General features: G+C 37.0%; 1 protein-coding gene across 1 annotated transcript in view; it reads right to left on the bottom strand.

The window, feature by feature from the left end:
- The window catches only part of GABRA2 (gamma-aminobutyric acid type A receptor subunit alpha2), a 120,312-nt gene that overhangs the window by 64,678 nt on the left and 38,246 nt on the right, over positions 1 to 17,388 (bottom strand). The window contains exon 4 of the mRNA XM_059924125.1: positions 1,507 to 1,574. Within this exon, the coding sequence (XP_059780108.1) occupies positions 1,507 to 1,574 (68 nt within the window). The remainder of the gene's footprint in view (positions 1 to 1,506; positions 1,575 to 17,388) is intronic.

Here is a 17,388-nt window from a genome sequence, read left to right as displayed (position 1 = left end):
CAAAGGTGGGGGGGGGGGCGGGGGAGGAGGGGTAAATTAGGAATATGGGATTAACAGATACAAACTACTATACATAAAATAGATAAGCTATAAAGATTTACTGTCTAGCACAGGGAACTGTATTCAGTATCTTGTAATAACGTCTAATGGAAAATAATCTGAAAACAAAATAACTGAATCACTATGCTGTACACCTGAAACTAACACAATATTGTAAATCAACTATATTTTGATTTAAAAAGATGGCTAATATTGTTAATGAGCATCTGCAAAAAAGGCAAACCTTTAGTTTTTGTGTGTTTATCCAGGTGGAAAACCTGCACACTTATCCTTCCCCTTGGGGTATCAGATAAAGGGAAGAAATTGGGAAGAGATGACATGATGGAGAAAGACCAGGCAAAGCAGGGACAAGGGCATCTCCTCTCATTCTCATTCCCTGACCATAAGGAAGGTGGATGAAAAATAATTTCTACACAAAAACTTCTATAATAGAGCACTGTAGCTAGTAGTAAAAGTGGAAGACTGATTACTAAAATTCTTATGCTTAACCAAGGATTTATGGACGATGTATCTAGTCCACTGATTTCTAAACCAACAGACTAATTTCCCCTTCTACTGATCTCATTTTAAAGAAAAATATGGACCAGTTCCATAGAATTCAAGAATGTTAAGATTCTAGTTTTCTTTAGATTAATTTATATGTATGAGTGTATGTATTGTATTTATGTAGCTAGGATGACAAGAAATCCACCTTACTCAGTGTTAGTAGAAGTTTTCCATTTGTAACACCGACCATAACCACAACCTGTAAGAAGCAGTTATCGATGAAACTGCCCCAGACGTACGGAAGTCAAGCAGGGGCCTTAATCTTTTTTTTTTTTTTAAAGGTTTGCTTTTATTTATTTATTTATTTATTTATTTATTTATTTTTGGCTGTGTTGGGTCTTCGTTTCTGTGTGAGGGCTTTCTCTAGTTGTGGCAAGCGGGGGCCACTCTTCATCGCGGTGCGCGGGCCTCTCACTACCGCGGCCTCTCTTGTTGCGGAGCACAGGCTCCAGACGCGCAGGCTCAGTAATTATGGCTCACGGGCCCAGTTGCTCCGCGGCATGTGGGATCTTCCCAGACCAGGGCTCGAACCCGTGTCCCCTGCATTGGCAGGCAGACTCTCAACCACTGCGCCACCAGGGAAGCCCAGGGGCCTTAATCTTAAAAAATGGTTCTCAGTAATATAATTATTTTTATTTAAACAATTGTTTGCCACACTGCAGCTGGGTAGAAAATTTTGAAAATAATATAAAATATAAAGGGTTAATCTGAACACTCAAGTTAGAATGGTGCACACAGCTATAAGCAGATTAACAGCCTTAACTTTCCATGTATTGGGGCGGAGTAAATAGGCATGAGACAAATCCAGAATCTATAACACTAAAAATACGTGTTTATTCTAAATTACCCCCCAGAATTCCCATTATATGGAGTAAAAATACTGTTTAATGAAAAACTCACCATATCTGTATCTGAGACGGGGCCAAAACTGGTCACATAGATGTTAGTGAAGACTTCAGTAATACTGTCTGGTGTAAGAAAAAGAGATTGAATATAGATATTATATAATGAGAACCACAGGAGAGAGAAGGGGTCAAGTACATGGCATGGTTAGAAAGTTCTGTGATATTTGGGAATATTTCTTTTTTGCTTTCTTTTCAACGTTCACAACCAACAAAAATAGCTGTATTGCTTAATTACTTCATAGGGTCTTACAATCCTAAATGCTAAATGCTTAGAAGGATTATGACATTCTTATTTGGAAACTATACCTGACTAGAGCATATTGTTTTCGGCACACTGCTCAGAATGAATAGTTTCTCAGAAACTATCTTAAATGTACCACCAGTACGGAAAATAAAGTACAGTTAGTATGGTTACTGTTTGATACAGTCCTGTAATTGACCATTAAACCAAATATTTCAAATGGTATTTCATGATGGTAGAGATTTAGTTTGTAGATTGTAAATTAGTGTATCTTCTCAATAAAGCACAAACACATTGTTAATCATTATAAATAAACATAATTCATATTTTATAAAAAGCTTTTTCATTCAGTAACATCAAAATAAAAGCAAATAACATTCATTAATCACAAGGATTACTTCCAAACAAGCTTGCCTTTACATGTATTTAAGAATGTCTAAACCGTGAAGATTAAATTGAATTAGACTTGAAAGTTATGTAACTTACAAAGTGTAGCACAATTAACTGGATTGCTTTATTAACCAGGTGATTTAGATCTTTGATTTTAAATAAGCCAAATGGCAATGGGGGGAAAGCTCAAAGGAAAAATTTAAAACTAAAACCCTTTCAGTGTTCTTATAAGAAAAAATTACATCATTAATTTCTACCATCATGAACTTAATGCCTTAACTGCTAAGTGTCAAATGTGTAATTCTACACAAACAATATCATGAAATATTTTAATATTATACTGAACATTAATTCACAACCATGAAAGAGCAGTAAACTGAATCTGGAATATTGTATCCACTAAAGCAAAAATAAAAAGTAAAAGGATTTTGAAATAACAGAGTAGACTGAATGCTTACTCTTAAAAGGACTTGAAATGTAATAATCTACATGAGAAATCTATGAGATAGATTCTCTGTTATCATCCCAATATATGTGTACACTGATGTACGGAAAGTTAAGGAAATGTGCCCCATGACCCACACTCCGTTGAGTAGATAGAGCCAGGTTTTAGGACCCAAGCACTCTGGCTCCTGAGCCCTCAGGGTAAACAAAGCATTGTACCACAGTCAAGAATAAATTTAAAACTAAAAGTGTTTTCTTATCAGCTACATATTTCTATTCACCACGATACTCTGTGCCAAAAGCACGCTTATGGTGTTCCAAATAAATATATTCATTCAACTTTGTTATTTTATATACTATTTTATTCCAAAAAACGGTATTCGTGAAATTTTGTTATAAAACTCATTTGAAACTCATTTATAAAGTTAATTCTCAGCTGCCACCTGCCCCCAAACACCCGCACAGGGTCTACTTCATAGCTATACAATTCGTGCAGTCACATAGGTCCCTGTGCTCAGAAAAGTCCCATGCCTGGTCTAATGTTCTGTTTTTGCTTCCTTGAAATTCTTCATTATGTTTTGCATAAAGGGCCGTGCATTTTCATCCTGGACTGGGTCTCACAAATTATGTAGCTGGTCCTGGATCTGAATTATATATGTTTTTTTCCTCTTACTCATACAAAACCAATCATGCTCTCACATTTATTCAATAAACAACTGAATAAAACTTTAGTCACTACAGATATTGATTTAAAATGTTCCAAGAGAGAGAAATTAAAATATTATGGTAGTCTTCACCCAAATAGAGGCAAATGGAATTTATTCTCCTTAATCTGGAGTTGTAAAGTTAGAAAAGAGAGATGATAAAAATACGTGAATATATTCATGCTAAGGACATGAAGAATATCCACTTACACACCAAATGGCAAGTAAAGAGTAAAGGAGAATATGATCATCCTAGTGGCTGCAATGAGGTGCCAACTAAGAATCTAAAGAGAGAAAAATAAAATTACACTCAGAGCTCTAAACAGTAAGAGAAACACCTCAAGACAGAACAGAGATATGCAAAGTTACCTTAAAGAAAATAATTTCAAAGTTTATTGACTTCATAAACACAGTTAAAGAATGTATGCATTTCAAGGAATATTCTCCTGCTATGCATGTTCAGAAAAAGTAGAGGAAAATAAAGTGTCCCTAAAACTAGAGATTATAGTGTTACAAAGGCAGTTTACACCCCTGTGAAGAAATGAGTTGCATACAGTCACTGGTGCTGAGAGATACAGTAATCTGAAGTCTGGAATATTTACTGAATTTAGAGACCTGGGAGCCATTAGTAAAATAATGTGTGCAGAGTCCAGCTTGACGTGAGGGAAGTGGGAGAAGAGGAAGAGCCTAGAGTGATTTTAAACAAACTTTGAGAAGTTCGACTGTGAAGGGAAAGAGGACTCCAGCAACAAGGGAAGGTGGGGGAAAAGAGACAGTTTTTGTTTGCTTGTTTAAGGTGGAAGATAGTTAAGGATCTGGCAATGCAGATGGAAGGGACTAAGGGAGCCGCTGAATATTCAGGAGACAAGATCAGTGAAAGAGGAATATTCCTGAGTAAGCAGGTAGTACATTCATTAAAATTGATTGACAATATATACATGGAGGGAAGAAGGAGGAGGGAATATCCTTAATTATGTCGGGGTGAGAAGACAGAATGTTGAAATAAATGGAAGTAGGTTTTTAGGTCTAGTGGCAGGAAAGTTCCTGGAGAGGAGAGAAATTCTGAGTTACGTGCAAAATATCTGTGCATTATTTTTATTATAATAGATGATGATTCCAAGTCAAAAATTTGATAGTATAATTATATTAAGAACAATTACAATAGTATACATCCATAGAAGACCAATGTAGCATCTGCTGCCAGTTCTTTGTCCATAGCCCCTTGACAATCATGATTCCTCTACATCAGGGGTCCCCAACCCCCGGGCCGTGGACCGGTACCTGTCTGCAGCCTGTTAGGAACTGGGCCGCACAGCAGGAGTTGAACGGCGGGTGAGCGAGCGAAGCTTCATGCTGGCAATACCACCTGCACCACCCCCTCACCAGTCCATGGAAAAACTGTCTTCCATGAAACCGGTCCCTGGTGCCAAAAAGGTTGGGGACAGCTGCTCTACATGCTGGCATGTTCTGCTGCAAGCTCCTGTGATTCTCTGCCTGAGGGCTTTTCCTGGCTGTGCAGGGCAGAGTGTAATTGCAGAAAAGTCTGTGTTCCTGGGAACATCCATCAACCAACGATGGATGAGAGTTGGAGGAGCTATAACTCAGCTTTCTCTCCCTCTCAGTGGAGACAACTCGAAGGCATGCTCTACACCATTTCCCAGATGACTTCAGTGGGAGGAAACTGCAACTGTCCTCAGCAGTAACCTGCTCACCGTGGTACCCTGCTTTGGCTGTCCTCCCTTCCCTGTATCACTTTGACCTCCCTCAGCTAGTGCCGCCTGATATCCCTTCCCAAATGATTGTGTATCTTAGAGTCTGCTTCTGTGAGAAACCAAAGCCAACTACAAACATCATTCACATACTCTAAGAAGAAAAAAATGATAATAATTAAGGAGTCAGGAAAGATATTAATTGTATTAAAAGATATTAATTAATTGCAGCTAACCATCCAAGCAATAAGCTATATCGTCTTCACCCCTGTAATTTAGATATAACACTAATACTAATAAGGGCACACACTCATAAGATGGAGAGTAAAATCAAACTGTAAATGACATCCCTTCAAGAAGATGAGGATGCTAATAATTTTTCTCACCACGTATCATAAATAGGATGTCATGCACATATTTTAAGACAAGTTAGCCATTGCTGTTTTGCTTTACTCTCTCATCAGCAACAAAGACATTTTGCTTCCTGGGATGATTTCTGTTAACACCTACATGTGCCATTTGTCATCAGTCAAGTTCAGTAAAGTCAACAAATTCTTAACCGACTTTTGTGTCTATGGCACTTAGTGTTCCCTATTAAAAGTTGAAAACTTGGAATCTGAGAATATAATTTGTCACCATTCTACCACAAAAGAATTGCTGCTCCTTATCCAATATCTTCCTCCCAGTAGACACTTAACACGTGTTTGATAAATATAGTGCCCATAAAATCAGGAAGAGTTAAGACCAATAATAAAACCAATATGAATTGTGTTTTCTTACAATCATTTTTCATGATAGTTCTAAGTTTTGGTCTTTGATTCTTTGCGATGATTTGGAAACATGAAATATAAACATATATTGAATACATGAAATTTCCTCTCAGTGTAAGACGCCTGGTGCTTTTAAATTTTTGAATCTTTATATGTTCTGTTTGTTCTTGTAGTTTTGTTTATTTACTTTGATTTTTTTCCTACTAATGAAAATGCATTGATTTAAAAAGTATAGCACATTTGGGGATCCGAAAAAAGAATCAAGATGGCTGTATGTTTATGGACAGGACACAAAGTCCTCAAAGGATAAACTAAACATACCCCATCATGACAGTCACTGATTATGGGTTACAAATGAATCTGACTTTGAAATCACTGGAGGGTCTATCTATCCCCCAATAAGGTTTGGGACTGTTCTGGCCCTTAGAACCATCACCAGGTAGAAGATTTGTAGTGCCTTCTCTTTCTTTGAAATGTCTTTCTTCAGTACCTGATGATTCAGTTGCTCTGGTGAGGAAGCTGAAGACACACCTCTCTCCCCAAAACACTAGTAAAGGAAATCAACTAGGAAAGGGAAGAGGAGACTGAATGCACATTGATTCCCATGGATTTAGTGGGACCGTTTGGTTCAATTAACAAATAGCTACTAAGAGTTTACTAAGTATTGTCCAGAGACATCCCCTGCCTGACAGACAAGGGAGAGAATGTTTTCAAAGGGAAGCTGTTAGTGGCGCCAGAAGCAATTTATGTTCCTCAAGGTAATGTTTCATGAAGCCTTTGCTACGTGCTCAGGGTGGGACTCTGACAGGGGAAAGAATGAAGATGTTCTCAAAGATCTCACTTTTACTATCACAGGTTAGACTCTCTTTTGAGGAGATTCTAGTGACCCCATCCCATTTCAAGTTGCTAAAGATGGCATCCAGAGCACACAGGATACCCTAGAACACTAAGAGTTCAAAGTTTAGTCTGAGCACAGGCTATTACACATCTAGTATCCCCGGGTTAGTTAGAAACTTGGAGCTTATTAATCACCAACCTGAAATCCTATGCTGTTCTCTAAGTACTGATAGAAACCAGCTTAACAACTAAGTTATGAGAATTTAAAAATAAAAACTATGCTGATATAAATTTACATTTTGCTCCCCAAATACATATTAATAAAAAATGATTCTCATGTCCAATATATATAATAAGGATAAGCTTTTACCTTTTTAAGATAATGAATTATTTTATAAATCAACATAAATTGAGCATTCTTAATGCACTAAGAACTACAATTCACATATATATGTGTGTGTGTGTATATATATTACTAATACAAAGGATTGAAAAAATTCCACTATATTAATTTTCTTTCTCATAAAAAAGGTGCATAAGTTAAAGCTTGCTAATTGACTTTTTCTTTTATGACCTTTTCACCATCCTCACAAAATACTGCTGTGGACAGCGATATTTCTGTTTACTTTGCAAAATAATTTTTCAGTTCTTTCTTTTCTATTTTGTAGAAGGAAAGCATTTAAATGTAATAGAAGTATAGACATTGAAAACACTAAATTTCAAAAGCTTATATAGACCATGGCTTCAAATATTCAAAATTCTGCCTCCTCTGTTTCTAGTCTTGGTAAAAGCCACCATCATTTTGTCAGTTGTCAAACTTTTAGTCTCAGGCTGAACTTCTTACTCATATCCAGCATTTTAATTGTTGACTGGGTTCTGTTGATTATATTTCCTACATCGTTCTTGACTTTCCCTTCTCTCTCAATCCTCACTGGCAATGACCTCTGGAATGGCCTCTTTTAGTTTTCCTGCTTCTAGTCTCACCAACTCCTATATACCCTCCATGACACTGCTAATAATAAATCATGTGATGTCTCTTCTCTGATCAAATTTTTCTCAATGACTCTCCTTTGCCTAAAGATCAAGTTCGAAGATCACAGCATAACACATCAGACCCTTCATGATCTTTGTCTCCTTTCCTTCCTGATCCAGCGCTGTCCCACACTGTATACCTTAGCCATACTCAACTCCATGTTATTCTCCTTCATTCTTTTTCGGGCAGGGGGGGCGGTGCTTTCTCTTTCCTCTATGTAAAATGCCCTCTCATTGAATCCTTGTTCTTAAAAAATAAGTTCAAATAACACTTCCTCTTTGAAGTTGTCCTTGCCATCCCTGGGTATTTAATTAGTCTTTCTGTTGGTTCCAGAAATGTTTACTTCTTCAAATGAAATAATCAAATCATATTGTAACTTCTAATGCATGAGGAGTTGTGAAATGGTTGTGTGTTTCCCCACTCTACTCACTACTCAACAGCGCCCAGGACTTTGTTCTATGTGCATAATATGGCGCAACATAGATTATCACAGAATGATAATCACAGAAGATTATGGTCAAGGATAAGGCCATACCAATCCTGTCACACTCAAATATGAGATAAAGTATTATCTTTACACCTACGGATAACCTGCAATAAATTACATGTAGGAAAAGTATTATAATGGTAAGGTGCTGAATTACATTAAACATATATGGAAAAAAATTTAAGGCAAGGTTTTAGATTCAGATGCTAAAAGCATAAGATCATTTGCCTTTATTTCTAATAGAGTTCAGTTCTCATATTCAACAATCCAACATTTTTCATCTACAACATCCTAAAGGTAAATGCATGAAGAGCCTTGTTGGCAATATTACAAACCTTTGCTATCTTTCCCTGAATCTCTTGGATCAGCTTCAAAAAGAAATTCTGTACTTATAAAATGGAGCTAACTGATATTCTAATTTGATGATAGTATCAATTTCTTCTTAAAAATAAATTTGGCCCAAATTAGTGTAAAAGGAAAAAAGAAATCTCCTTAAGTAACTAACTTTATCACCCATCACTGGATGCTGTTTCCTGACAGTCTGTACATTGGAGAATGTTATGATTACTTTACACCTAACATGTAATTAGGAATTTTTAGAAACTTTATGTAGCAACCCTTAAATACTTGTCTTCTCTGTTGAATTCCCATTGTGTGATAATAAAAGGAACTTATTACCTATTAAGCATTTACTATATGCATGGACTGGGTTAAATTTTTATATATAATTTCATGATCACCCTGTGAACTGTGCATAATTATATTCATTTTATCTCATCCAAATTCAACAGCTACTTAGACAGAGAGCTGTACTGAAACATTTTTTGTGACTTAAAAATCCCATGCTAATAACTATTTCAATAATAAAATGTCATTCAAAAACACAACCATTGGAAAAATTTTTCATTTAGTTTAAGATTATTTGGTATCTTTAGTGCCAGTATAATCACATCATATATATATTTATTACACACTTGCCATGCACCAGTCTCAAGTTACATATATGAGGAGACAAAATAATATAGAAATAATAATAAAGAAAACTACAGTTCAGTTAAATAGTCGGTGCTGGTTTTATAAAACACGATGTCATTTCAACTTTTCATTCCATCATATACATGATGTAATATGTATATGTTACATATTAGTATGTATTATATACACCTAAATATATATATATGTATGTGTGTATATGGTTTGTTTATACATGTATTATATATTGTTGTGTGTATACATATATATAATAATATTTGATTTATATGTATATATTTGTGTGTATATGTATACACATACCAATATATAAATTTTGGTGTTGAACTGTCCCATATTTAAATCAAAAGCCTTATATCACTCTATCTTAAATCTGGAACTTCTGAAGAGGGCTACATGTAGAAAGATAAATGGATGAATAAATTTTCTTTCTTTCCTCCTTTCTTTCCTCTTGTTTTTCTTCCTTCAAAAAAACGATAATTGATGGACTGATTGTTACACTACATAATACACTTAGATAAAAGACAAATAAAGAACATAGTATGTAGCCATCATGGTCTTTGAGGGGAAAGAAACAAGTAAATAGATGACTGTCTACAAAGCATGTGTAAATGGTAAAAATAATCAGTCATGCTAAGCGGTGATGTCAGGAGGTAGGAGGTGGCTGATGGTAAGAGGAGTGACTGAATCAAAACTGGGGCGTCGGAGAAGGCTTCTCAAGCCATCCTTTTATTTATAATGCATGCTTCTTTTTAAATTTTTAAAAATTTTAAAAGTTGTTTTAGTTTGCTCTCAGAACCTTTCCCTTCTATCATTTCAACTCATTTGATTACATGGTCTCATAGTTGAAAGAAAGAAGGAAAGAAAGAAAGAGAGAGAGAGAAAGAGAGAGAGGGAGGGAGGGAGGAAGGGAGAAAGAGCTAGCTAGCCATTAACTGTAATGATTATTAATTCTTATGATAGGCCCCTTTGATGCAATTTTAGGAGACCTAGACTTCTAATTAGGGAGAAATCTTGAGAAAGTAGATTACAGCATAGGGTTTGGACCTCAAAGTGAGGGCAGAAACACAGCAGAAGGAACTTAACAGAAAAGATTCACTAGATGCAGGAGATAAATGAAAGGTTGAAAAAAAAAAAGAAAAGATAACTGTGAAATTAAAGTGATAATAGAATTCTTTGGTGGTCTTTTACAATTGTTTTGGACGCCACACCTAGATCTGGTCAGAAAATACTCAGTTTAATGCAAATTCCCAAACTCAGTCTTCTTTGTGATTCATAACATTATTTTACTTTGTTTTAGATCTGTCCGTGAATCCTAATTATGTCTATATATTTATCAGAACATTAAAATATTTTTATTTTAGACATTTACTACTATATAAGAAGTAGAGATATGAGAAAAAATTTTTACAGTCAAAATTTTTAGTCAGAATATTTGGAAAGATATATATATATATATGGGTATTAACATTCAAGACTCATGCATGAAAAACTGTCCTTTCAAGGATAGTGATTACAGACCGTATTTGAAATAAAAAATTAAATTTACTCTTTTTTTTAACACCTTTATTAGAGCATAATTGCTTTACAATGGTGTTAAATTTACTCTTTATTAATCTATAGTATACTTTTAATTTCTCAGCTCTGATCATATCTCTTCCATAAAATATTTAAATGCAAATAATCACGTTGCTTCATTCCTTTTTTGATTTGCATTTAAATTTTATCCTTTTTCCTTCTCTGCGCTAATATACTGTTATGAGCACTTGATTTTTCCCCACTGCCCTAAATTCAGTTTCCAGCACCACGTCCTATAACAGTATTCGTTATATAAACTTGTAGGTTGATACATTTGGGGTTTTACCAGAAAATGTTTCCCACTTTGTCCACCCTTACTTATTCCTGCCATTCCTGGTAGTCTTTTAAACTGCTGTTTCAGCTCTCCAGGCAGTTTTAAAAGGCAGCTGTTGGGCTTCCCTGGTGGCGCAGTGGTTGAGAGTCTGCCTGCCGATGCAGGGGACACGGGTTCGAGCCCTGGTCTGGGAAGATCCCACGTGCCGCGGAGCAACTAGGCCCGTGAGCCACAACTGCTGAGCCTGCGCGTCTGGAGCCTGTGCTCCGCAACAGGAGAGGCCGCGATAGTGAGAGGCACGTGCACCGCGATGAAGAGTGGCCCCCGCTTGCTGCAACTAGAGAAAGCCCTCGCACAGAAACGAAGACCCAACACAGCCATAAATAAATAAATAAACAAATACTTAAAAAAAAAAAAAAGGCAGCTGTTGTACAACCCCAGCTAATAGATCAAAGAGATTCACCCCATGTTTGCCTTCACTGAGCTCAGAACGTGGAACTCTCAGCCTTTTGCTATAAGGGCAGAGAAACGTTGATAAATGAGCCTTTATACCTCATGCAAGAAAAACACATCCAGTTTATAGTCACAGGGACAGTTATAGCTAAATCAAGGTATTTCACTTGTGCCCAATACGCCTCACCCCCAGCTCTCCTGTTTGTAAGGAGCTGACACTATGTGTCTGAACTGTTGGGTCTCGGTAGTTTGCTTTTATTTGTGACTCACCGATTATGATGAAAAAACAGAAATAGTAAGTAAGCTACATAATTGATTTTTCCTTTGGTCCTCCCAGAAATAATAATGTTTGCTTCTTTTCTCAGTGTGAAAGTTTTTATGAATCCCATCTGTAAATGTTCACAAGAATATAAATCTAATACAGAAATGAAATACATCATTTCCAGAAAATATTGTGGCAGTTCTCTTTAGTTCCTAAGAATATATCACCACAGAAAGAGAAGAACTGAGACTGCCTTTTGCCCATGTAAGAAAAATTTTAGACAGACTTTTTAGACTTATTTAGTCAGGAAATTTCATCCATTGTCCATTTCCATTGACTGCACAGTACTTGTCTCTGTGTGGCCAGAGAACAATGAAGCCAGATCACTACTAAGGCTTCCTAACAAGGGAGACAATTTTCTGCAATCAAGAAGGCTGTGGGCATCCATATTGATTTTGGAGAATGGCTGGAGCAGGGTGCCTGGATCAGACAATTTAATGGGGAATGCATGGGCAGAGCCAGACCTAGATCAAGCTGTAAAGTAAAAGAAGATTTCCTCTGAAAAGTCATATTATCTTTTCCTGCCTTACTATTTTCTTTGACCAGTAGAGTTGTCTCCATAGCCCTCAAAGGTTCAACAATCACTTATTCAGCACCAGCTGGGTGCATATCGTTTTCACAGTGCTGTGGAGGTTCCAAAGAAGTATAAGGGAGTTCACTGTTCTTTTTCAAGTGCATAAAACAAAAAGCCACAAATTGTAAAATAATAATACTCATTACATTTATTACAATGCTTGCTGATGCTTAGGCTAAAACCTTGTAATTATCTTTGTCTTTTCTCTTTCACACCCACATCCAATCCCTCAGGAAAACTGTTGGTTCTACAATGTATTCAAAATCCTGCTACCTGTCAAGATCTTTACTGCTACCACCTTGGTCTAAGCCGCCACCATCTCTCACCTGGATCACAGTGGTCTCCCAGCTTCCACCTCTGCCCTCATACAGTCTATTTTCATTATATCACTGAGAGTGGGTCTTATAAAACATGAGAAAATGGAATCATGCCATACCACCACTTGGAATTCTGAAAAAACTCCCCATTTCACTCAGAGTAAAACCAAAGCTCCTCTAATGGCCAACAAAGCCTTAAGTGATGTAAGCCATCCTCTCTATTATATATCTAACTTCATCTCTCTCTATCAACTTGGCCTCCTTGTTCTAGACGTACTCCCACCTTAAAGCCATTGAACTGACTGCACCCCTCCCCATCCTAGAATGCTATTTTCCCAGCCATCCATATATGTGACTCCTTCTTTAAATCCTCATAGAAATGTCAACATCTCATCTTGCCTTCAGTTTTCCCAATACTCACTTCCCTGCTCTACTTTTATTTATTTATTTTTATTTTCTCCATAGCATTCATCACTTACTGTCATACTATGTAATATACTTCACTATATGTATTTATTTCTGCTCTGTTCACAAAGATGTAAACTTAGGGGCAAGAATCTGTTTTGTACACTTATAATATTCCAACGGATTAGAACTACTGTTGACACATACTTGGCATTCAATGAATGCTTATTAAAAAGTAAGTACATTTATGAAAGAATGAATACAAACAGCTTTTACCACGTGTATACTACATGCCAGGAGTTTGCTACATGTTTTGCATATATTATCTTATCTTCTCTCATAAAACACTGAGCTAGGTATTATTCCAAATGCAGAAGCTGACATTTGGAAAAAAATGTGTTACTTGTCCAAGGTTACAAAGCAGATAAGTGACAGAGCCCGGATAGAAACTCACGTCCAACTAAAACTTGGAATATTAACCACCATGACATGTTTCAAGTAAACTCTTGTTTCACTACACAGTTCTGCATAATCCTAAATTCTGTTACGTGTAGGAAAGGATTTAAGCTTCCTAGATTGGGAAGCAGAAAGTAATTGTCAAGAGCTATGTTATTCCAGAGTTTAATCCTAATTTAGAAAAATTTTCAAAGATACTGGTTCATAATTTCTATAGAAAAAGGAAAGAAAAACCGAGGGAACATGTGTGAATTTTAATGTGTTCTTTTATTTCATTTCATCATATCCTGATTCTCAATTCTTCCTGGGAATTACTCCTAAGTTTCTCTAATGCTTGAACTCTCTTCTGGACCTTCGATTAACACAATATCCAAACCATTTGGTAAATTCAGCATTTTCAAATAAACTAGGTGACTTTTTAAAAATCATTCAAACTGCTTGCTTAGAATAATGCAAAGCAACCAACCAGTGGAACCGCAGCTGCTCTCAGTGGTTCCTCTTGAATTCAGCTATGGTTTCAAGAATGAAGACACTTGGTCCCATCTTGGTGAAGCACGGTAATCCTTTAACTTCCCTCACTCATGGCACCAGTGTATACTCTTGTGCACATTATCTTATTTCAGATATGAATCTGTCATCTAGTCTTGCCCCATGTATATCAGACTTGGCACCACCTGTACCTCAGATTCCAAAATTCTTTGGGATGAGGCCTGGATATAATTATACACACTAACTCATTTTATACACACCGTGCAGGCAGCCATGAACTGACTAGACTCCTAATATGCACATTCTGATAAAAATATCCTAGTCTACTCCCTTCCGAGGCACCCTCCACCCACACCAACACTTCACTTTCTCATTTGCCTGGTGAGTCATATCAGTGCTGGCAATTTATATTAAATGCTTCAATCCCAGTTTCTTATTTTGTTTTTTGTCAGTATTCTCTTAACCTGAATAGTCCTTATAAATGCAATTGTTCGTTTCTTACAGTATAAACATGGAGGAATGTGTAGTAATCAATAGAGTCCTAGCATTTCGATGTGCTGAGCAATATTTTTTAGAATTAAACATCCATCATGCTTTAAAAATACTCCAACAGATTGTCTTTCTAAACGGTGCCTTAAACAGCGGTTGTCCCTGTCTTTGCAAGCTCAGTGAAGAGATAATATATCCTTTGGGGTCAGGCGATGCTCCATTTTCCCCCCAGTAGACCTTTTAACTGCAAATAACTTTTCTTAAATGGATTCTCAAATTTCTTATTATTAAATCAAAGAAAACAAGAGAAGAATTTTTATGTGCACAAAGCATTCACTTTAGCACTTCCTGCAGGAGAGCTCATTTAAATGTGTAGGATTCCTGATACTCTCATTGCCAAAGATCCCCCCAGGGTACAAGGACCTTCAAATAATCAGGACTATGTTAGGCACAGCACTACCAGAGCATGATTGGAAGAAAATACATTACAGTCTAATATGCTACACGTTTTCTGTCTTGTTTTTATTTATTTATATTTTTCTGCATTACTTTCAAATAGGACTACGTCAGTTAGAATGGAAGTTCAGTTGTAAGACTCTTTTAGGCTCTTTCTAAATATACACTTCATCAGCTTATTAGACCACTGGAGCTAAATGTGGTTACAATAGTTTTGTTTACATTCCTCATCCGTTATTCTCATAATGGTGATGTATTATTACCTGTTCCAAGAGTCAAGAGCCCTCATCTCTGTCTTCATTGAACCTGCTGAAATGTGACATCTCTTGCTTCACATCAGGGGCCAAGATCATATCCCTGTTAATTGTTAGTTGGATCACGGCACTCAGTGCTCCCGCCCACATCACACCTCGTGAAAGAACACCATTTCCCTCAAATTCATCCTTTAAACTCCGAAAATCGCTTTCTTCAACCACTGCTCTACTGTGTGCCTCAGAAAACCTTAATAATTCTGGAGTTCTCAGAAAATCAAAATCAGCTTTCTACTGCTCTGCTTGTAATCTCTTCTCCCAAGACTTCTAATTTTATTCTCCTGTCCAGTCCCTCTCTATGGATTTGCCAAAGTCAATCTACTTGTTGATTTTTTGACTTTCTGGAAATCTCCCGTTCAAGAACCCACGTGCTTCCACCTCTTCACACTCTGGCCCAGGCACGAATCAGCGTGGCGATTACTTGGGAGGTGAGGTAAACTCACTGAGCAGAAAGTGGCCACTGCTTTCCAGCTTCCCAAATCTATGGCACCTAACAGCGCCTCTCCTTGAAGTTTATCAGGCAGTTACAGGATTCATGGCTGCCACAAGTAAGTAAGTCTTTGAGGAATCTAGAGTCTGCATATCAAAATCACTTCTGAGACTCACATAAGCCCTGGGTCTGCAGAGATAGTCACAGGACAATCAGGAACAAATTTAATGGTTTCAGAGTTAGCGTATTCTATTTTCCTAGGGAGGCAAAAGGAACTGCCGCCCTGTGGAGGTTTGATCTAGTGTTAGGGGGAACCCTTATTCCCCAGTCCTCACATTTTCCTGGGAACAGTATTGAAATAACACTTCCAGCCCCATTCCCCACTCATTCATGCCTCCCCTGAAAGAGAACTGTGGCAAGTGAGATTGGGAGAAGGAACTGAACACTTTGTTGGGTTAAGATCTACCTGCCCCAGGAGAGCTGTGTCCTGTGTTCTTGCTTCCTGTGATAAGCATGCAATATCAAGCATAAGCTTTTCGTCCAGAGACAGGGCTGAAAGTGTCCCTTTCTGGCTACACTACTGGGGTTCCATACATATGAAACAGTGACTAGGAGTATGTGTGTCTATCTGCAGGCCCCAATATTCCTGGGGTGAAGTATTAGGAAGCCTGACCATGATCACACATGTAAGCCACATTCTCCAATCCAGCTTGGTCAGAAATAAAACTGATATTCTAATCTCTGTATGTCTGCTTCCTATGTCTACATTTTCTGTGAGTTTAGGAGGGGAATAAAGGAGTCTTATTACTGGCCTCATAGACCTTCAACAGGTAAGGAGAAGGAATTACACATGTCTTTCACCCAAAATGTTGAGTTTCAGTTGATTAGCACTGTGTGAAGTTTAAAGCCTTCAATTTGAATCTCAATTCTGTCATTTACTATCTTTATAATATAAGGCAAGTTATTTAATCTCTCAGTGCCTCAGTTTCCTCGGTTGTGGATTCAACTAAGATTTAATGAGCACATGGTCTGTGCCAGATACTGTTCTAGGATCTGAGGACACACAATGTGCTCACACACAAACAGAATAAAATGCATTCATGGAGATTTCATTCTGTGAAATTGAAAGAGTTCTACAACATAAGGTCAGTATAAGAATTAAATGAGTTGGTATATAAGATGTACTTACAGTGGTACCCAGAGCATAGTAAGCACTCATCAATTAGTAAGCACTCAATAAGTGATGGTGATGATGATGATGGTGATGATCTTTGCTGCATTTAGGGAAGCAAAGCCAACTCTAAATCTTGCTATTAATGCAGTTCTTTCTCTGTGATTGTCTCTGAGCTTCATTCAAGATGCCCCATGATGCATTGATGATTCTCACAAAAAAAAAAGTCATAAATTCTGATCTCTAAACTCCACTCTCAAACCCTACACTTAGCTCCTTAGAGGATACTGTTATTTATTATGCTATGCTATGTCAGGAGGAATTGAATTTTTCTGACTTTGAAAGTACAGGGGTTTCATTTTTGTCTGTGTTTTGTTTTGCAACATTCAAGTAAAACATACTTTGCATATCGTACTTTCAACTTGATTGTGGTAGACAATATTGAAAACATTTTCTCATGGTCTTCAATGTGGCAGTAGGACACTGCTAAATAAATACATCTATGAAGTCGACGAGAATACAGAACTGCCATTTCTTTAAGAATATT

This window comes from Balaenoptera ricei, chromosome 5 (genome assembly GCF_028023285.1).
Source record: "Balaenoptera ricei isolate mBalRic1 chromosome 5, mBalRic1.hap2, whole genome shotgun sequence".
NCBI lineage: Eukaryota > Metazoa > Chordata > Mammalia > Artiodactyla > Balaenopteridae > Balaenoptera > Balaenoptera ricei.
This window is presented reverse-complemented; position numbering and strand designations above follow the sequence as displayed.